General features: G+C 41.6%; 1 protein-coding gene across 7 annotated transcripts in view; it reads left to right on the top strand.

Annotated features, from left to right (window-relative positions):
• The window catches only part of MCF2L2 (MCF.2 cell line derived transforming sequence-like 2), a 247,448-nt gene that overhangs the window by 106,791 nt on the left and 118,287 nt on the right, over positions 1-22,370 (top strand). For all 7 annotated transcript variants that reach the window (XM_021069898.1, XM_021069896.1, XM_021069892.1 and 4 more), the window contains 2 exons: positions 5,027-5,218; positions 8,148-8,339. In XM_021069898.1, the coding sequence (XP_020925557.1) occupies positions 5,027-5,218; positions 8,148-8,339 (384 nt within the window). The remainder of the gene's footprint in view (positions 1-5,026; positions 5,219-8,147; positions 8,340-22,370) is intronic.

The raw sequence follows: 22,370 nt of genomic DNA, 5'->3' as shown, positions 1-22,370 counted from the left end.
GTTTTCTGAATTACATGCTGCAACTTGACTGTCCAGCCTTCTGAAATTTTCAGCATCTGAAAGATGCCAAGCTTATGACCAGAGCACCTGATTTTAGCCATTTCTTTCTCATTGTTTCTTTTCTTTTCTTTTTTTTTTTTTTTTTTTTTTTTTTTTTTGCTTCGGAGGTTCTGTTGCCTGATTTTCTTGAGCAAAAGCTGTGTAGACTGAACAAATAAACTGCGATTTGGAGGTTTTACAGTAAAGTTCTTTGCAGACACCTGAAGGATTTGGTAGTTATGCCTATGCAGCCATTATCCTAGCACAAGCGGGGAGGCCAAGTGGGCTGGAACATGGCATGACACAGGCTTTGGAGTCAGACAGAAGTGGATTCAAATCTCGGCTCTAGCAACTACCAGCTCTGTGTGACCCTAGTCAAGTTTTCTTAGCCTTCCTGAACATATCCTCTCATCTGTAAAATGGATAATAATAATTCCTGTGTCACAGAGTTCCTGGGAAGATGAAATGAATAAGATGTGTGGTAAGAAATTAGTGAGTGCCTCAAACATAGAAGGTGATCAGAGCTTAGAAGCTATTATTATCATCCATTCATTTCAATAGAGTAATCTTCCAGCCATCTGATGCTAACTCTTGTGTTGTATTTATGGGTCTCTTCTCAAAATTCATTTAGACTTGTTTCTCACATTTTCTTCCAAAATCTCAAGCATTTTAAGAATAGTTCTGAAGGGTGAGATGCTGCATGCCAGGTCAGGGGCAGGCTGTGACCACCACGAGGCACCTGGGGAACATCCTGAGGTGAAGTTCACTGGGTCCAAAAAACTTGTTCTATTCTTAATAAATTAGGTAGCTGGACTTAAAAAAGAGTCAACAGTGACTTCCTGGACAAGTTTTCATGCTTCTATATTTGACTAAAGTCAGACAGTTTCAACCAATGTAACTGAGCTCTAAGCACAGAAAGGACAAGCAGAGCCATTTTCTCTCTGTGTGTTGGTTGCAGCCAGATTTTGGAGCCAGTCTTCTTGAGTTTGAAACCTGGTTCTTTTCTTTCCTACCCAGGTCACCTTGGTCCATGGTATTTCCACCCCTCTTTTATAAAACAGCACCTGCATTAAAGGGTTTGTTGTAAGGAGTAAAAGGAACGGTTGGTGTACATATTTGGAACAGTACCTGGCATATAATAAGCACTTGGTGAATGTTAGCTGTTTTTGTTAATATCACAGAGGTGGTGGGGTAAATTCTGGGCTATAGAACGTTTGCACAGTTCAACCTGCAGTGGCTGAGCAGTTCTAGTATAAGTGTCTTATCTGTTCTTCATTCCTTCTGCAAATCTTTATTGATCTCCTACCATGCTATGTACTGTTCTGAGTTCTAAAGACAAAGTAGTGAGCAAAAAAGTAAAAAATTGCTGCCTAAGGAATTAGCATTCTAACCTCCTTTGAGCGATGGTGACCAGTACATCTGGGCCTTTGCTATTTAGAACAGATGTACTAGGTATTTATCCCTGAGTTTTTTGAGGAGCCAGTGATTTATTCATGTCACTTTATTTCTGTATCAATACTCCTTTTTTGTTTTGCACACCAGTCATTTATTCTTAAGTGCTTAACATGTGCCGTGTACTGCTTTAAGCTGAATAAGAACTGGTGCATGCCCACAAGGGCCTGTAGCATGGTATGGGCAAATAGATAACGGACCACAGCTCAGTCAGTTTCATGCTCTGATCACAAAATGGCATAGAGTGTTATAGGAGCATGGAAGTGAGCCATCGGAATAAAATGGTGGAGTCAAAGGAAGTTTCTGGGAGAAAATGAACTCCGAAGTGATTCGGAGTTAGTTCCAGAGGAGTGTAGGTACATTGAGGGGTTGGTGAGGGGTGAAGAGGCAGGGCAGGGAGTGGTGGGAGAAGGAGGGAGTTTTCTAGGCAGAGAGGGCAAGAGATGGCATGGAGCCTGAGGCTGCCTAAATATTTGAGGAACTACAAATGGGCCATGAGTCTGGTTATAGCAGAGGATGAGGGTGACAGAAGTGAAGGAGGAGGAGGCACGGGTATGACACAAATGATGAAGGCCTTCTGTGCATGGCTCAGGGATTCAAACTTCCTCCTGGACACAGCAGGAGGCCACAAATGGATTTGAGGCTTGGGAGTCATGTAAACACGAATAGATGTTGTAATGGAATTGCTGTTTCATCAGTATTGTGGAGTGAGATTTGAAGGAAAGCCTAAAGGAAATCAGAGAGACTGGCTGTCCCAGTCAGAAGGCATCAAGGTCGGAACACACAGTGACAAGGGGAAGAAGGGCTCAGGGTTCAAAAGGTATTAAGAAGAAGCTGTGCTCTGCACATGATTGGCTGGGTGGGGGCAGGTGTCCTGAAATTGTCAAAATCGTTAACCACTGTAAATTAAGAGAAGGAGAGTTGTCAACCCTTGGAGTCATCATGATTCCCTGGGTTACTATGAAAAGCTAAGCCAGGGCAGATGTGGCACCCTGGATGTTCAACGTGGTCAGCGAGGTTCTATATGGGCCTTCTGTCCTGGAGGCCTTTGGAGATGTGGCAGTCATCTGTGTTGACTCAGGTCAGCCACGCAGATCACTGCATCCCCGACTTCATCAGTTCATTCTAAGCCGAGAGCTTAGACCTGGGAGGAGCATCCCAGGGAAGGGTGCTGAGACAGGAGCTAATTTAGTTGCCAGCCTTGTCGAAGCCATACCTCTTACCTGAGTGACTGCAGTAGCCCTCCTACCTGGTCTCCCTGCTTTCCCTCTGCCATTCTCAACAGCATATCTGGAGTAATCCTTTCAAAAACATGAATGAGACCCTTTCCTCAAAACCCTCCAGCACATCCCATGTCGCAACGGATGGAACCAAAGTGCTCACAGTAGCAGCAAGGCCCTCCCGGTCTGATCCCCTTTTTCCTCTCTGATCTTGTCTCTTACTCCTTTCCTCCTTGCTTCTCTGCTGCAGTCATAGTAGCCTCCTGCTGCTACCCAAACATGTCAGACATGCCCCCACTCTCAGCTAAGTGCTGTGTGGTTGTCCCTCACTTCAGGTCTTGGCTTCTGTGTCAAGGGTCCTGAAGATCACACCCAGGCTTAAAGATTTGCTAGGAGAACTTACAAGACTCAGCGTGTACTTATGATCATGGTCATGTTTTATCACAGTGAAATAATACCAAGCAAAATTAGCAAAGGGAAAAAGGTGCGGGGGGTGGGGGGGTGGGGTGAAGTCTGGAGGAAACCAGGTGCTGGCTTCCACTTTTCCGGGAAGTCCCACAGGATGCATGTAATGTCCCCAGCAGTGGATTGCTGGGCTGAGACAGCATCGTAGTGAGGAAAGCTTACTAGGGGCTTCCTGCCCAGAGTTTTTATTGAGAGATAGTTATGTAGGTATCCTCTGACTAGTATATAGCAGAATTCCAGACTCCCAGAAAGAAATCGGGTGTTCAGCATAAAACAGATCGTTTGCATGAACAGTTTAGATTCGGTGAGCCATTCTCATTAGGAATGGTAGGAACCCTGCCAGCTGACATTCCCAGCTGACAGCCAAGGGCCAACCTTGCAAGCAGGCCTTTCTAAGGACAGTAGTCTCAGGCTGCTGTGTTAACTCTTCTGTGCTGCAGCTTGTACCTTCTCAGTGAGCTCCTCTCACCATCCTATTTAAAATAGCAGCTCTTCTACAAGCACTCCCTGCCCTCCTTCTCCTGTTTGATTTTTCTCCAGAGTATTCATCACTATCTAAGATATTATTTTATTAACATATTTATTTATTGCCTGTCTCTCCTAATGAAATATAAGCTTTGTAAGGGCAGAGATTTTTGCCTGCTTTGTCTACCACCAAACCCCAAGCACCTGGACATGTTTGGTCTTCAGTAATAGATGATGAGTGAGTTAAAAACAGGAAAACATGGCACATGTAGTTAGAATAAAGTGAGCCCTGCAGAGAGAAGTAGGAGATGCGGTTGCTGAGCAGACGAGGTCAGAGCAGACAGGGACATTGTGGGTTGCAGGAAAAGGTTTAGACAAACATATTTCTTGGGTCTCATGATCCCCCCGTAGACTCGCCCAAAACCATAGCTTTACCATTTTCTCAGGCTCAGCTCACTCCCCACTCTCCTCAGGGCCATATGTCTATCCCTTTTCCTTTTCCATTAAGTTGACAGGATGATTCAGACTCCAGTTCTGTGCAGTATAACACTTCATGCTCTTGTAATAATTATTTGTACAATTTATTTAGTATCTGAGTTCTCCATTGAACTGAAAATTCATGGCTTGTTAACAGTATATCCTTAGTGCCTAGCTCACAACTCAACAAATATTTGAATGAATGATTTGCTCTTCTTCAGAGTGCAAATGACCCTGGACTAGGTTAGACTTCCTCTGGACCTTGAACCACCCCAGTGTTTTCCAAGGTTCCCGAGCCCCCAGACTCTTAGCCTAAAATCTGGTCAACTTTTCCCTAGCCTAAAACCTCCGTGTTTGGAACACACAGTTCCAAACACGGAATAGCAGCCTCACCGTGATTTGGCGGCTTCTTTTTTTTTCCCATTTTTGGCCACCCCACACAGCATATGGAGCTCTGGGGCTAGGGATCAGTTCAAGGCTGCAGTTGTGACCTAAGCTGCAGCTACAGGCAGTGCCAGATCTTTAACCCACTGTGCCGGGCCAAGGATCAAACCTGTGTCCCAGGGCTCCCAAGACACCACAGATCCCATTGTGCCACAGCGGGAGCTCCTGAATTAGCTTCTTATTTTATTTTTTTAATTACTAAATGAATTTATCACATCTGTAGTTGTATAGTGATCATCACAATTCAATTTCACAGGATTTCCATCCCACAACCCAAGCACATCCGCTCACCCCCACAAACTGTCTCCTCTGGAGACCATAAGTTTTTCAATTCAGTTTTTCAACTGTCTATGCAACTCCAAGGACTTTTCTAAAATGTCATTTTTTGTTGTTGTTGTTTTCATTGATGAAGTTGAAAAACTGAATTGGCTTCTGATGCTTGACTGTGGATGTTTACTTTGCAGGAACCCTTGGAAAAGGCGCAGCTACTTGCAGTAATTGGGGACCAGCTTATCCAAAACCACCACTATGCAGTGGACTCCATCAGACCCAGGTGTGCAGAGCTCAGGCATCTCTGTGATGACTTCATCAATGAAAACAAGAAAAAATGTGACATTTTAGAAAAGTCCTTGGAGTTGCATAGACAGTTGGACAAGGTGAGCAAAACAAAGCTGTGACCATGATGTCTGCAAAATTTTCTTTTTTTTTTTTAAAAGGGCCACACCTGCAGCATGTGGAAGTACCCAGGCTAGGGGTCAAATTGGAGCTGCAGCTGCCAGCCACAGCCATAGCCACAGTAATGCCAGATCTGAACTTCGACCTGCACCACAGCTCATGGCAACACTGGATCCTTAGCCCACTGAGCGAGGCCAGGGATCAAACCCGCATCCTCATGGATACTAGTTGGGTAATCTTAACCCACTGAGCCATGACAGAAACTCCTGCAAAATTTTCTATGAAACATTCTTACATTCTTTTTTTTTTTTTTTTTTGCTTTTTAGGGCCGCACCCACAGCATATGGAGGTACCCAGGCTAGGGGTCAAATCGGAGCTACAGCTTCTGGCCTACGCCACAGCCACAACAACGCATGATCCAAGCCTCATCTGTGACCTACACCACAGCTCACAGCAATGCCAGATCCTTAACCCACTGAGCGAGGCCAGGGATTGAACCCACAACCTCGTGGTTCCTAGTCAGATTTGTTTCTGCTGCAAATATAAAACATTCTTAATCATATTTGTCCTCCCTCCCCCTCATGGTTGCTGAGAGGATAAAGTCTTTCATGTGAAACAGTGCTCAAGAGGCATTAAAAACTGTCCATATTCTAGATCATAGAGGTATTGAAGGTCAAAAATGCCCCAGCCATCCCACCATATGCCATTAGAGTGAACTAAAGTCCATTTCCTCCATGTGGACCCAGATGTAAAGAGTGTGTTTTGGTCTGGCCCTGATATTTTTTGATTCCCCATCAGGTGTTCAGAGAACCAAGCACTGTATTTGCAAAACACTACTCATATAAAGGCACCAGATCATAAATCCTTTTGAGGAAGCCAAAGTAATAATGACTATTAAACACTCCTATCCCCTCTGTTCTTACCAGGAGCTTAATTATCTCATCTCTTTAATCCTTAAGACAACCTATGAGGAAGATATTAATGGTCTCATTTTATGGAGACAAAACTGATACTCAGCAAGGTTAAGTCAGTGGGTCAAAACATTGAGTGCATGAGGTGAGCTTGCTATAATTGCAGATTCCCTGATGTACCACTCTGGAGACTCTGATTCAGTAAAACTGGGATGATGCCCAGGAATCAGTATTTTCATCAAGTGCCCAGGTGATTTGGTGCAGCTGGTACATGGACAACACTGAGAAGCCTGGATAAGAGATTGGCCAAGACCACACATGAGGAAAACGGGATGGCATATTTGAAGCTGGGACCGCCAAATTGCAAACTCGAGGCCCCTAAACTAGACAGCAGTGGTATATGCAGAGGGCTCACAGGGAGAGGGTGCGGTCCCCACTGCCCTTCAGTGGTGATCTCTGAGGCCAGTTCCCAGTCAGCAGGGTCTGTGATTTCTGGAGCCTTCCCTGTCAGCTATTCAGCTGTTCCTAGGCAGCTCACAGCTCACTGCCATGAGTCAGCATGCTCCATTCCCACAGTTGTTTCTCTCTGAGAGCTGGGGGCACCCGCCCAGGCTATTCACATCATCCCGTTGCCAAAGGGATTTTAGTGTCAATGAAATACAGCTGTTCCTGCTTTGTGCACTGATCTCTCTGTGGGATCAGCTGCTGTTTTTCTCACTCCATTTATGCTCCAGAGATAATAGCCTAATACTCATGTGTGCAGTGTGTGTGTTTTGGGAAGCAAGTAGCTGCTATCTATGACTCTGCAGAAGACCCCAGCTTGGTGTTTTCTGCAGATATGGGCATGATATTTGAAGAGAAGTTTTTCACAGTATGTATCAAAACATAGTTCATATTGTTTTGAAAAATCCAAAAATGGAGGCAGAAGGAAGAAAAAAGTTACTAATGGACACTGACCTACATACCATCCCCTCCTCAGCCCCACAAGGTGGTAATCATCGGCTTTTAAATATCTCTATTATTTTTTACTATTCTAAAAGTAGTGCAGGGAGTTCCCATCATGGCTCAGCAGAAACAAATCTGACTAGCCTCCATGAGGACGCAGTTTTGATCCCTGGCCTCGCTCAGTGGGTTAAGGATCCGGCCTTGCCATGAGCCGTGGTGTAGGCCAGCAGCTATAGCTCGCCTTGGACCCCTAGCCTGGGAACCTCCATATGCTGTGGGTATGGCCCTAAAAAGACAATAAATAAATATTTTTTTTAAAAGGGGGCCTTTGTTTAAAAAAATTTTTTTTAAAGTAGTACAAATTCAGTGTAGATAATATAGGGAAAAAAAATAAAGACCAATTTAAGTTGCCCGTGATTTTCCCACATAGAGATAACTACTTTAGAGAGCTCCCTTTTGATCTTTTTTCTCTGTATAGTTGTTTGACATAGCTCTTCAGGTCACACAGTAAATGGAATTGCAGATGTAATTGCCCTGGCAGCTTCTTTTCACATAAATATTCAAATAGCACAAGGGCCCCTGTCTTTACATTTAAGTTAAAAAATTAAATTGTTAGAGTTCATTACCTACCCGATTTAATTTCAGCATTCTGGAAAATTTGAGTTATGAGTTACAAAGTTTTACATTCTTAGATGCTTCCCTTGGAATGCTAAATGCTAATAAATGCAAGTGTTAGACCAAACGTAAAAATATTCAATTCTCTCCTCTTGGAGATGTGTTAGTTACTGTCAGTGTAAAAAAGAATGCTTATGTGATTCATTTTTTGACTGGGTGACTTCCCTGAAAAGTATACAGATGTAAAATTGATTTGGGCTTCTCCACCTCGTGGTTGTATTTGCAGCGGTTGGATCTCTAAACTTGATGCTGTCCCATGACAGTTTCCCATTGTCTCAAAATCCTTGTTGACCCCATATGAACTTGGACTTCCTGAAGATTATGGGGGCTGTGTTGCGGGTAGGCTAACTGCACAGGGCACTGTGTTTCTTTCCAAAAGGTCAGCCAGTGGTGTGAAGCAGGAATCTACCTCTTGGCATCCCAAGCTGTAGACAAGTGCCACTCCCGAGAGGGAGTTGACATTGCCTTGAATGACATTGAGACATTCCTGGGTACAGTGAAGGAGTACCAGTTGCCCAGCCCCAAGGAGTTTTACAACCAGTTTGAGTTGATGCTCACTCTTGATGTAAAGGTAATGTTTCTGAGTTATTTTGATTGTGTTTGGGGGAAAGAAATGTGGGGATTATTTTGCCTGTTGCCCAAGAAAATGTAGGTAGGATGTATGGTTAACCAGTTCTTGAGCCCTTAGGTGGCTTCTTTTCTCGTTCTTTTTTTTTTTTTTTTTTTTTTTTTTTTTTCTCTTTAGGATTGCACCTATGGCATATGGAAGTTCCCAGGCTAGGGGTCAAATCAGAGCTGCAGCTGCTGGCCTGTGCCACAGCCACAGCAATGTAAGATCCAAGCTGCATCCGTGACCTTCACTGCAGCTTATAGCAATGCCAGATCCTTTAATCCACTGAGAGGGCAGGGATCGAACCTGCATCCTCATAGATAGTAGGTTTTTAACCCACTGAGCCACAGGGGAACTCCATCAGGTGGCTTCTTAAATTCCTGGTCTGTGTGCCCTGGCAAACTGACTCTTCATGGTCTGATTCAAATGTCACCTTCAGTCATTCATTTCTCTCCAAATACATGTGAGCATTCTGAGGTATCATAGTGCTGAATGCTGAGGAACACACTTACGAGTGGAAAGAGGTGTCGTTCCATCTTTCATAGAACTTACAGTTTATATATGGAAAAGATTGACATTAATAAATATTAGACAAAAAACATAAAAATGTGTTGCAAGCTGAGATATGTGCTCTGGAGGGTGGATTCAGGGTCCTATTGGGTATTGACAAAGGAACCTAACCTGGAAATCCCCTGGGAAGAGTCACTTGAACCAAGCCCTGAAAAATGAGTAGAGAAGATGGAGGAGCCTTTCCAGATAGAAGGATCAGCGTATGCCTGGCTGCAAGGCTGGAGGGAGCCAGGCACAAGTGCAGAGTCCAAAAGTCAGGGTGGTTGGAGTTCAGAGAACAAGGGAAGAGTGTTTGAAGTGAGATTGAAGAAGGCCAGATGAGTTAGGACATAGGAAGGAGTTTGGTCTTTATTCTAAGAGGCAGTGAAGGGTTTTAGCAGGGGAATAATATTTACATTTTGAGAGGAGCACTCTTCTGTGAAGCCAGCAGTTATAGAGAGCACACCTTCCTCTTAGATCTACATCACCTTATATGTACTTCTGCTGAAAGGACTTTTTTTTTTTTTAACCTCTTTTGGATCATAGATCCTTTTGAAAATCTGATTCACATGTTTTCAGGACTCTGCAGACTGCAAATGATTGAATGGAGTTTAATGTAGGCATTTCTTAACAAAGATAAGGGCAACATTTAGGGAATCCAGTAGGGATGGTGAAGCACCCTGGGCTAGCAAGAAATAGGGAGCAGTTATCACCCCCAAGCCTGAAAAACAAAGGGGAACCCAGAAATCACTGCAGCTGTGACTGTAAGAACCAGTAAGAGCTGTGGCCTTCAGCAGAAGAAGCTAACCACTGGTGGAGACATATATATCCCTACTTTTCTCTCTCCCTCTCTCAGATTCCTGGTGGTGCATCCCATTGGACAGATCCAGCTAAAAGCCCGTGAGCATCTAGTGAGCTCATCTGATGGCGTCCCTAGTGGTCAGTATGTGGGACACAGAGCAGTGGAGAGAGATGTAGTAGGGAAGCAAATATCACTTTTTATAATTAATTTTAGAAAACACCTTGAAGTCCATCCATGGATCCAGACCAAGAGCCTTTGCTCCAAAATGATACACAGCATACTGTATCCTAGTCGTTTGACGTTTTGTATTTTTAGGGCTGTACCCACAGCATATGGAGGTTCCCAGGCTAGGGGTCAAGTCAGAGCTACAGCTGGTGACCCATGCCACAGCCACAGCAACTCGGGATCTGAGCCGCGTCTGCAACCTATACCACAGCTCAGTGGCCATGCTGGATCCTTAACTACTGAGCAAGGCCAGGGATCAGACCTGCGTCCTCATGGATGCTAGTCAGATTTGTTTCCCCTGAGCCACGAAGGGAACTCCCTAGTAGTTTTGTTTGTTCGTTTGGTTGGTTTTTTGCGTTTTTTTGGTCTTTTTGTCCTTTTAGGGCCTCACCCGCAGCATATGGAGGTTCCAGGCTAGGAGTTTAATCGGAGCTGTAGCCACTGGCCTACGCCAGAGCCACAGCAATGCCAGATCCGAGCTGCATCTGCGACCTATACCACAGCTCACGGCAACGCCGGATCCCGAACCCACTAAGTGAGGCCAGGGATCGAACCCTCAACCTCATGGTTCCTAGTCAGATTCGTTTCCCCTGCGCCACAACAGGAACTCCCTTAGTAGGTTATTTTCAATATCTGTTTTGTTCATTACACTGGGAGCTTCTGTGAGGCAAGATTTTTATCTATCTCTGTGTTTCTATGCCTTGTGTCCAATCTACTTTTGCTGAAAAAGTGGGCAGGTAAGTGGCAGAGAGGGCCAAGTACAGTGGAGGCAACTTAGTTTGGGGTTGTGCCTCAGTGATGTTCTTTTCCTGAGTCCTCCCAGTGCGTTTTGGTGGTAAGGCGTGATCTTGAGGTCACAATGTGAGGGTGGTTAGGTAGGTCGTCTTCCTCTAACACAGGGACCCTTCCACTTCCCTGCAGAGAAGACAAAGAGGAGGTCCATCTTATGTCAGTGCTATATCGTAGACCCGGGATGATTGGTAGCCCCAGTCGTATTCCTAAAGCATAACAATCTCACTCAGCTCCATGTCCATTAGCTCCATGTCCATCAGGTCAACTAGGGAGACTTATGGCCACAGCTGCCATTTTGGCCAGTGTTAGCAAACTTCCTGACCTCACCATCCACCGGGAAATGAATACAACTTAATAAACCACCTCTGGAGGAAGGAGAAGACCAGAAAAAATGTATTTTAAAAATCTAAAATGAACCCAAAAAAATCTCCAAAACACATTTTTTTCTTCTTTTCATTTGGAGTAAAATTCTAGGTTATAATATTTAAATATCTTGTTGTGTCAGAGAGTTTTATCCATGGAGGAGTAATGACTTGGTTGACAAAACTGGCACTCTCTACATATAGAAATAATCCTCTTATGTGCATATACACACATTGGTATAGACACATGTATCTTCTTACTTGGACAGTTAATGCTGAGCATAGAAGCAGTGAGACCCCTAGTTTCGATGAGTATGCCCACCACTGAGAACTTGGTTTCTAATTCCATTCTCCAGTAAAAGAGAACTGGCCTCCTTGGAGAATTGGATGTACCTAGGGCTGGGAAAGGAAGTAAATAGAATGATCCTAGAGAGGGAGATCAAGATGGCAGACTAGGAGGATGCAGAGCTCATCACCCCCAACAAACATATCAATACTATATCTACATGTGGAGCAAGTCTCACTGAAAACAAATGAGACCGGGAGAAAGACACTTGTTCAGTCAAAGCCATAAAAAAAAAAAAAAAAAAAAAAAAAAGACCCACTTGGAATCAGGTAGGAAGGGAAGAGAAGCAATCAGGGCAAGACCATGCCCCTGGGAGGGGGCACAGAGGAGGAAGGGAATTAGATGTGCTCAGAGATGCACCCTGGGGAGTGAGCAGTTTGAACCACATATTGGGTGCCCCAACCCCAGGGTCTTACACTGGGAGGGTGAGTCCCCTTAGCTGGTTTAAAAACCTGTGAGATCCAACGACACATAAAAAGGATCATATGCAAACTATTCTATATAGAATGGATTAACAATAAGAGAGCACAGGAAACTATATTCTATATTCAATATGCTGGGATATACCATATGGAGAAGAATATGAATCAATTTGCTATATGTACCGTACACCAAAAACTAACACAATATTGTAAATAAACTGTACTTCAATTAAAAATAAAATAAAAAACATAACCATCAATCTGTAAAAATGTAATTTAAAAAATTGTAAAAATGCAATGGGAGTGACAGAGGGGCTGTAAGAAACTTGGACTCCACTAATGAAGAATGTGCACATGCTTGCACACTCCTGAAACAAGGCAGAGGAAGCAGATAGAAACTTCCTGGGGTTCTGGCCAGTTTCTCTCAACTGCCCCAGCATACACCCCACCCCAGGCCAAGCAATCGCTCTGGCCCTGTTATCTCCATGGCATAGGTCCACACTAGGATGGAAGCTGCCCCAGCGGAGAGAGATGCCCAGTTGTTGGGGATGAGGCTGCTTGGATCCAACACAGCATCTGAACAGAGTGAGGGCAGCCATGACTCATGCTCATGGAGGAGATAGATCCAGAGCAGTCTGGAACTCTTGACTGATGTGCCAGGGACACCCCAGCACACATTCCTGCCTGCACCAGATACCCATTCTGGCCCCTCTTGCTCCAGCACTGCTCACTTTGGGGCAAAGGTACCAATGCTAGTAGGAGATGGAGAGCACACACTTAGAGGAAACAGTATCAGCTTGGACCCAACCCTTAGGGCTTCTGCTCCAGCAATTTCGGATCAGACTTTGCACCCAATAGGGTGGTGATGGCCACTGAGCAGAGGAGAAGTCCTGCCTCACACCTGGTTCTGCCAGCACACCGAGAGGAAAGATGGGACTTGTGCTCATGTCAGATCCAGCCCTCCCACCAAAGCCACTGGGCACATGCAAACTGAGTAGGGATGCTCCCACACTTGGAAACTCCTTCAAGAGCAGGATATATAACTGTTTCACCTAATTGAATAAAGACAGAAAAAGTTAAGCAAAATAAGAAGATAGAGAAATTTGTTTCAAATGAAAGAACAATGAAAAAAAATGGAAAAAAAGCTCATAATGAAACAGAGATAAATAATTTACCAGATAAACAGTTCAAAGCATTAGTAATAAGAATGCTAACTGAAATAGGTAAAAGAATAGATAAACACAGTGGAAATATTAACAAGAACTAGAAAATACTTATTTAAAAATGAACCAGTCAGAACTGAAGAATACTATAACTGAAATGAAAAACACACCAGAAGTTATTAGCAGCTGACTAGGTGATACCAAATAACACATAAATGATCTGGAAAACAGTATAATGGAAATCACCTAATCAGAAGAGCAAAAAGAAAAACATTTTTAAAATGAAGATAAATAAGGAACTCTGGAACAGCATCAAGTGTAGCAACAATGGCATTATAGGGGTCCCAGAAGGAGAAGAGAGATAGAAAGGGGTTGAAAATGTGTTTGATGAAATTATGGCTGAAAACTTCCTGAACCTGATGAAGGAAACAGATATCCAGGTACTAGAAGCACAGAGGGTCCTAAACAAGATGAACCCAAGAGACTCACATCAAGACATTTTAATTAACATGACAGAGATAAAGAGAGAATTCTAAAGGCAACAAAAGGAAAAAAAAAAAAAAGAGTGATATACAGGGGAACCATAAGGCTATCAGCTAACTTTCTGCAGAAACTTTATAGGCCAGGAGGGAGTGGCTGTGATAGATATAAAGTGCTAAGAGGGAAACACCTATAACACAAATATTCTTCCCAGCAAGATTATCTTTTAGAATTGAGGGAGAAATAAAGAACTTCTCAGATGAGCAAAAACTAGTAAGAGTTTATTAACACTAAATAGCCCCTAAAAGAAATGTTAAAGGGTCATCTCTAAGTGGAAAGGAAAAAGCTACAAGAAGTAAAAATCTATAGAAAGGAAAAATTCTATTAGTAAAGGCAAATATATAGTAAAGGCTGTGGATCAACCATTTAAATAAGCTAGTATGACTATTAAAACACAAGAAATTGTAAAATTAACTCTTAACTGCAGTAAATAGTGAAGGGATACATATGAAGATACAAAATACGGCATCAAAGACACAAAACATGAGGGAGCTCAGTTAAAAAAAAAATGTAGCTCTTTAGAATGTGTCTGAACTTAAATGAGTACCAGTTTAAAACAAGTAGATATAGTTACAGGTCAACATATATGAACCTCATAGTAACCACAAAACAAAACCTATAACAGATACACAAAAACCAGAGACAGGAACATAAGCATACCACTAAAGAAAATCATAAAACCACAAGGGAAGAAGAGAGATGAACTACAAAAGCAACCAGAAAACAAGTAAAAAATGCCAATAAATACAAAACTATCAATAATTACCTTAAATGTCAGTGGACTAAGTGCTCCAATCAAAAGATTGACTGACTGGATTAAAAAAAAAACACAAGATCTCTCTATATGCAGCTTACAGGAGACTCACTTCAGAGCTAAAGATAAACAGACTGAAAATAAGAGGATAGAAAAGGTATTTCATACAAATGAAAACAATGAGAAAGTTAGGGTAGCAATACTCATCTCAGGCAATATAGACTTTATAACAAAGTCTGTAACAAAAAACAAAGAAGGGCATCATATAGTGATAAAGGGATCAATACAGGAAGAGGATATAGTATTTGTTAACATATATGCACCTAATATAGGAACACCTAAATATGTAAAGCAAATATTAGCAGACAGAGAAGGAGAGTTCCACAATAATACAGTAATAGTAGGTGACTCTAACACCCCACTCACAATAATGGACAAAATATCCAGACGGAAAAATCAGTACAGAAACAATGCTCTTAAATGGCACATTAGACCATTTAGACTTCTATTCACAGGACATTCTTTCCAAAAGCAGGAGAGCATACAACATTCTTTTCAGGGGGGTTCCCGTCGTGGCGCAGTGGTTGGCGAATCCAACTAGGAGCCATGAGGTTGCGGGTTCGGTCCCTGCCCTTGCTCAGTGGGTTAACGATCCGGCGTTGCTGTGAGCTGTGGTGTGGGTTGCAGACATGGCTCGGATCCCGCGTTGCTGTGGCTCTGGCGTAGGCCAGTGGCTACAGCTCCGATTCGACCCCTAGCCTGGGAACCTCCATATGCCGCAGGAGCGGCCCAAAGAAATAGCAAAAAGACAAAAAAAAAACCAAAAAACAAAAAACAAAAAAAAAACATTCTTTTCAAGTGCGTATGGAACATTCTCCAGCATGGATTACATGACAGCCAGAAAATAATTCTCAACAAATTTAAGAAGATAGAAATTATATCAGCCTGTTTTTTTTTTTTTTGTTTCTTTTTGGTTTTTTGTTGTTTTGTTTTGTTTTACCACAATGGTAACTACAAATCAATTACAGGAAGAAAAATGGGAAGAACTCAAACACATAGAGACTAAACAACATGCTACTAAAAAACCAATGAGTCAAGGAAGAAATCAAAGAGGAAATTAGAAAATACCTCAAAACAAATGAAAATAAAAACACAATTTTCCAAAATCTATGGCACATAGCAAGCAAAAGTAGTTCTAAGCAGTAAGTTTATAATGATACAGGACTACCCCAAGAAATAAGAAAAATCTTGGAGTTCCTATCATGGCGCAGTGCTTAACGAATCCAACTGGGAACCATGAGGTTGCGGGTTCGCCCTAGCCTCTCTCAGTGGGTTAAGGATCTGGCGTTGCCATGAGCTGTGGTGTAGGTTGCAGACGTAGCTCATATCCCATGTTGCTGTGGCTTTGGTGTAGGCCGGCAGCTGTAGCTCTGATTAGACTCCTAGCCTGGGAACCTCCACATGCTGTGGGAGCGGCCCAAGAAAAGGCAAAAACACAAATTAAAAAAAATTTTTTTAATTTAAAAAAAATAAAAAAATAGGAAAAATCTTAACTTGTCATCTAAAGGAATTTAAAAAAGACTAACAAAGCCCAAAGTTATCATAAGAAAGGAAGTAATAAAGATCAGGGAAGAAATAAATAAAATCCCCAAAACAATGGAAAAGATCAATGAAGCCAAGAGCTAGTTTTTTAAAAGATAAAGTTGAAAAGCTTTTATCTAGGCTCATCAAGAAAAAAAAAAAAAGAGAAGACCCAAATTAACAAATAAGAAATGTGGCACAGCAGAAATTAATCCGACTAGTGTCCATGAGGATGCAGGTTCAATCCCTGGCCTCGCTCAGAGGGTTAAGGATCCAGCATTGCTATGAGCTGTGGTGTAGGTTACAGATATGGCTCAGATCCCGCATTACCGTGGCTGCGGCATAGGCCAGCTGCTGTAGCTCCAATTTGACCCCTAGCCTGGGAACTTACACATGCTGCATGTGCAGCCCTAAAAAGAAAAAAAAAAAAAAAGGAATAGCAATATCACAGAGATACAAAAAAATCATAAAAGAATACTACAGACAGTTATGTGCCAACAAATTGGACAACCTAAAAGAAATGCATAAATTTCTAGAAGCGTACAGTCTTCTGAGACTTGCTTCTTTCAGAAGGAAATAGTCTGAACAGGCCAGTCACTAGCACTAAAGTTGAATTTATAATAATAATAATTTTTTAAAAACCTCATGAAACAAAAGTCTAGGACTGGATTGTTTCACAGGAGAATTCTACCAAACATATAAAGAAGAGGTAATACCTGCCTTTCTCAAACTATCCCAAAAAATTGAAAAAGAGGGAGAATTCCCAAATTCATTCTATGAAACCACCTGATATTACCTGATTATCAAAGCCAAAGACACTGTCAAAATGAAGGAAATTTCAGGCCAATATCTCTAATGAATATAGGTGCAAAAATCCTCAAAAAAGTATTAGCAAACTGAATTCAACAGTATATAAAAAGAATTATACATCACGATCAAGTGGAATTAACCCCAGGGAAGCATTTAATATCTACAAATCAATCAGTGTGATAACCACGTTAACAAAGGAAGGATAAAAATCACATGATCATCTCAGTAGATTCAGAAAAAGCATTTAACAAAATCCTGTATGCATTCATGATAAAAAACTCTCATCATCTCTTGTGATACAACATGATAGAAGATAATGTGAGAAGAAGAGTGTGTATATATGTATGACTGGGTCACTTTGCTATACAGCAGAAATTGACAGAACAACTGTAAATCAACTATAATAAAAATTTTTAAAAATCTCTCATCAAAGTTGGTATAGAGGGAACATAACATATTAAAGGCTATTTTTGAGGCTGGCCAAGATGGCAGAGTAGAAAGACCCTGGGCTCACCTCCTCTCATGAGCATACCAAAATCACAACTATTTGCAGAACAACCATTGATGAAAAAGACCAGAACCTATAGGAAAAGATCTTATACAACTAAAGACATAAAGAAGGAATCATGATAAGGTGGTTAGGAGAGGTGGACTTGTTTCATATCCCCAGGTGGGCAACCCATAAACGAGAATAATTATTTTGCAGGCATGAGAATTCTGAGCCCCACATTGGGCTCCACAGCCCAGGGGTCCTGCACCAGGAGGATAAGCCCCCAGAACATTTGCTTTGAAGGCTAGCAGAGCTTAATTTTAGGAATCTCACAGGGCTGAGGAAAGTAGAGAATTCATTCTTTAAAGGCACACACAAAATCTCACCTGCTTTAGGACCCAGGGCAAAACAGCAATTTGATAGGAGCCTGGGCCAGACCTACCCAATAGTCTTGGAGAGTCTCCAGAGAAGTGAAGAGCAGCTGTGGTTCACTCTGGGAACATAGACATGGGTGATAGCCATACCTGGGAGTGCCTTCTCCCATGACACTAGTGCAGCCAGGCATTATTGTAGTATACTCCCCTCTAGCTGATTAATGTCAAGACCTGGCCCCACTCAAAGGCCTTTAGGCACAAGTGTTGGGATTGGCCAGGCAACTAACTGGGTGTGGAGTCAGCCCCACCCACCATCAGACAGGCTGCCTAAAGACTTCCTGAGCCCACAGTTGCCTCTAGACATCCTCTAGAGATAGACTTGCCAATCAGAGGGCCAGGGCCCAGCTCTATCCACCAGTGGGCAGGCACCTGCCCTGCCCTCTAGGAAGTCTACTCTAATCCCTGGATCAGCCTCACCAGCCACGGGGCAGATACCAGGTGCAAGAAAATCATAGTCTGACAGTTTGCAGGCCTAGTCTGCCCATAGTAGTCCAAATCCTGCCATAAGAACAGCTGGGCCCCAGCCCTGCTCACTTGCAGGCCAACATAAGCTTCTGGACACCCTGGACCTTACACACAATCTGACCACCACCTCTGGGATCTCTGGGCCTTACAGCCAAATTCTAGGACCTGGCTATACCTTTCAATACTAAACTTGGGAGCTGGCTTCACCCACCAGTGGGTGAACAGCCTTGGAGTCTTCTGGACACTGACTCCACCTACCAGTGAGCCAACACTAGCCCCCCCGGGGTTCTGTAGTCAGCCATGTGACCAGGTCCTGCCAACCAGAAGCCAGCAGCCTCCACACAAGGTGGGTCCTGGCAGTCAACTATACTAGGGACCAACCAAGCACACCAGACCATCCACATAGTCAACCCACCACAGCAGAATGACCCACACAACCATCTTGGGGGAACCCTAGAGCATATAGCTTGGATGATCAGAGGGGAGTACACTGCTGGGACACATAGGATGTCTCCTACAGAAGGCCACTTCTGCAAGGTCAGGAAATATAACTAACCTACCAAAAACATAAAAATACAAATAGCAACTTAGGCAAAATAAAACAGCAGAGGAACATGTTCCATACGAAAGAAGAAGATAAGAATAACAACTATGTGAACTGGAGATAGGCAGTCTACCCAAGAAAGAGTGCAGGGTAATGATTGTCAGGATGATCAAAGAACTCAGGAAAAGAATTGGACGCACAGAGTGAAAAGTTGAAAGTTTTTAATAGAGTTGGAAAAATAAGGAACAACTTGTTTTTGAAAAACTTTAACATCATTTTAAACAGTAAAAATCTAAAAGCTCTTCCTCCAAAAATAGGAACAAGATAAGGATTCCCATTCTTGCCACTCCTATTAACATAGCAGTGGAAATCCTAGCCATACCAGTTAGACAAGAAAAATGATTAAAAGACATTCAAATATAAAGGGAAGAGTAAAACTGTCACTATTTGCAGATGACATGATGCTGTAAATAGAAACCTCTAAGATCTCCACCAAAAAACTATTAGAACTAATAAATGAATTCAGTGAAGTTGCAGGGTATAAAATTAATATATGGAAATCTGTTTCTTTTCTATACATTTAAAGTGAACTATCAGAAAGAAAAGGCAAGAAATCTATCCCATTTTAAATTGCATCAAAAAAAAAAAGAAAAAAAACCTAGGAATAAACTTAACCAAGGAAGTGAAAGATCTATACTCTGAAAACTATAAAACACTGATGAAGCAAATTGAAGATGATAGAAATGGAAAGAAAGCTCCATTTATGGATTTGAAGAATTAATATTATTAAAATGTCCAACTACCCAAAGCTATCTGCAGATTTAATGTGATCCCTATCAAAATATTCATGACGTTTTCCATGTAACTAGAACAAATAGTCCTAAAATATATATGAAACCACAAGAGACCACAAATATCCAAAGAAATCTTGAGAAAAAAAGAACAAAGCTGGAGGTATCATGCTCCCTGACTAAAGACTATACTACAAAGCTATAGTAATCTAAATGATATGGCACAAAAAACAAACATGTAAAGCAATGGAAGGGAATAAATAGCCCAGAAATAAACCCATGCACTCATGGTCAATTAATCTATGATGGAGAAGGGAAGACTATACAATGGATAAAAGGCCGTATCTTCAATAAGTGATGCTAAGAAAACTGGACAGGTACATGTAAAAGTATAAAATTAGAACATTTTCTCATACTGTATACAAAAATAAACTCAAAATGGATCAAAGGCCTAAATGTAAGACTAGAAACTATAAAATTCCTAGAATAAGATAAATGCAGAATGTTCTTTGACATAAATTGTAGCAGTATTTTTCAAATTTGTCTCCTAAGACAAAGGAAACAAAAGCAAAAATAAACAAATGGTATCTAATTAAACTTAACTTTTGCATAGCAAAGAGAACCAGTACCAAAACCAAAAGACAGCCAACTGAATGGGAGAAAATATTTGCAAATGGTATGACTGATAAGCACTTAATATCCAAAATATATATATTAACAGCTCATGAAATACATATTAAAAAAAAAAAAAAAAACCAACCTGGGAGTTCCTGTTGTGGTGCAGCAGAAACAAATCTGACTAGTATCCATGAAGAGGTGGGTTTGATCCCTGGCTTTGCTCAGTGGGTAAGGATCTGGCACTGCTATGAGCTTGGTGTAAGTCACAGACATGGCTCAGATCTGGTGTTGCTGTAGTTGTGGTGTGGGTCGACAGCTGTAGCTCCGATTTGACCCTAGCCTGGGAACTTCCGTATGCTGTGAGTTTGGGCCTAAAAAGCAAAAAAGAAAAAAAAAATTGAAAAATGGGCAGAAGACCCAAATAGACATTTTTTTCAAAGAACACATACACATGGCCAACAGATACATGGAAAGATGCTCAGCATCGCTAACCATCAGAGAAATGCAATCAGTAATACAGTAAGATATCACTTTAGTTCTGTCTGAATGGCTATCAACAAAATAACAAATGTTGGCATTGATGTGGAGATAGTGGAACCTTTTTACCTATTGGTGACAATGTAAATTGGTGCTATCACTATGGAAAACAGTATGGCGTTTCCTCAAAAAACTAAAAATAGAAATTTGGATGATCCAGCAATTCTACTACTAGGTATTTCTCCAAAGAAAATGAAAACACTAATTCACCTGTACCCCAGTGTTTGTAGGAGCACCCCAGTGTTCGTAGGAGCACCCCATTGTTCTTGGCTATTATTTACAAAGCCAAGATATAGAAGCAACCTAAGTGCCCAACAATAGATGAATGGATAAAGAAGAGTGTGTGTATTATCCAGCCATTAAAAGAATGAAATTCTGCCATTTGCAAAATGTGGATGGACCTAGAGTATTATGCAGTATGTATTATGTTTAATGAAATAAGTCAGAGAAGGACAAATCACTTATATGTGGAATCTAAAAAATAAAACAAATGAAGGTAATGTAACAAAATGGGAACAGATTCACAGATATAAAGAACAGACTAGTGATTATCAGTTGGAGAAGAAAGCAGGGGGAGGGCAAGATAGGGGTAGAGGATTAAGAGGTACAAAGTATTGTGTATAAAATGAATAAGCCACAAGGTTATATTGTATAGCACAGGGAATAGAGCACAGGCAAAATACTGAATTACTGTGTTGTATACCTGAATCTAATATAATATTGTAAATCAGCTATACTTCGGTTTTTTAAAGAAGATGATCCTAGAGCATCTTTTAGTGCCAGAAAATAAGAAACTGCTCAAGACAAAACAAAGCAAACCACAATGTGTAACATAGGAGAGAGTTGAAAGAGCTCCCCATGACCAATGCTGGAGCAATTTGAGGAACAAAATTCACAAAGTAGTATTGGGTTACAACCCAAAGTATTAAATAGGTATCATGAATCCATTGTGATATAAATACATGATAGAATAAATAAGGAAATGGGGAAAAGAAACCTAATCTCCCATGCAGAAGAATTCCAAATTATTTATGTAGATATGCTGGCCTGGAGGGAATGGAGCATGACTCCTCACTCCTTAAGTGTGGGCTGCACGCAGAGACATTCTTTCAAAGAGTACAGAATAAGAAGGAAGAAATAAGAGTGACTTTACAGTGGAGAAACCTAACAAACATGGTTAGGTGATCAAGGTCAGCATCAAGAGTCTTAAGTCATGTAAATAAGTATATACCTTTTTTTTTTTTTTTTAATCCACACCCACAGCATGTGGAAGTTCCCAGGCCAGGGGTCAACTCCAAGCTGAAGCTGCAACTAGACCACAGCTGTGGCAACAGCAGATCCTTAACCCACTGCACCACAGCAAGAACTCCAACAAGTGTATACGCTTGATATGGTGTGATGAAAATGGCACTTTATTTCTGTGGTCTTCCCCAAAAAAGCCTATAACTCCAATCTAATCATAAGAAAAACATCATATAAATCCCAACTGAGAGACATTCTACAAAATACCTGACCGGTACTCCTCAAAACAGTCAAGTTCATCAAAAATAGGAAAAGTTGAGAAACTGTCGCAGTCAAGAAAAGCCTAAAAAAATCATAACAACTAATTGTAATATGGTATCCTGGATGGAACCCTGGGGGAAAAAAGATTTATTAGGTAAAAACTAAGAAAATCTAAACTATGTATTTGATTTAATAATAATTTATTTTAGGGAGTTCCCATCATGGCTCAGAAGTAATGAACCCAATTAGTATCCATGAGGATGT

This window comes from Sus scrofa, chromosome 13 (genome assembly GCF_000003025.6).
Source record: "Sus scrofa isolate TJ Tabasco breed Duroc chromosome 13, Sscrofa11.1, whole genome shotgun sequence".
Classification (NCBI taxonomy): Eukaryota; Metazoa; Chordata; class Mammalia; order Artiodactyla; family Suidae; genus Sus; species Sus scrofa.
Note: the sequence above shows the minus strand (reverse complement) of the source record. Positions and strands in the feature narration are given on the sequence as shown.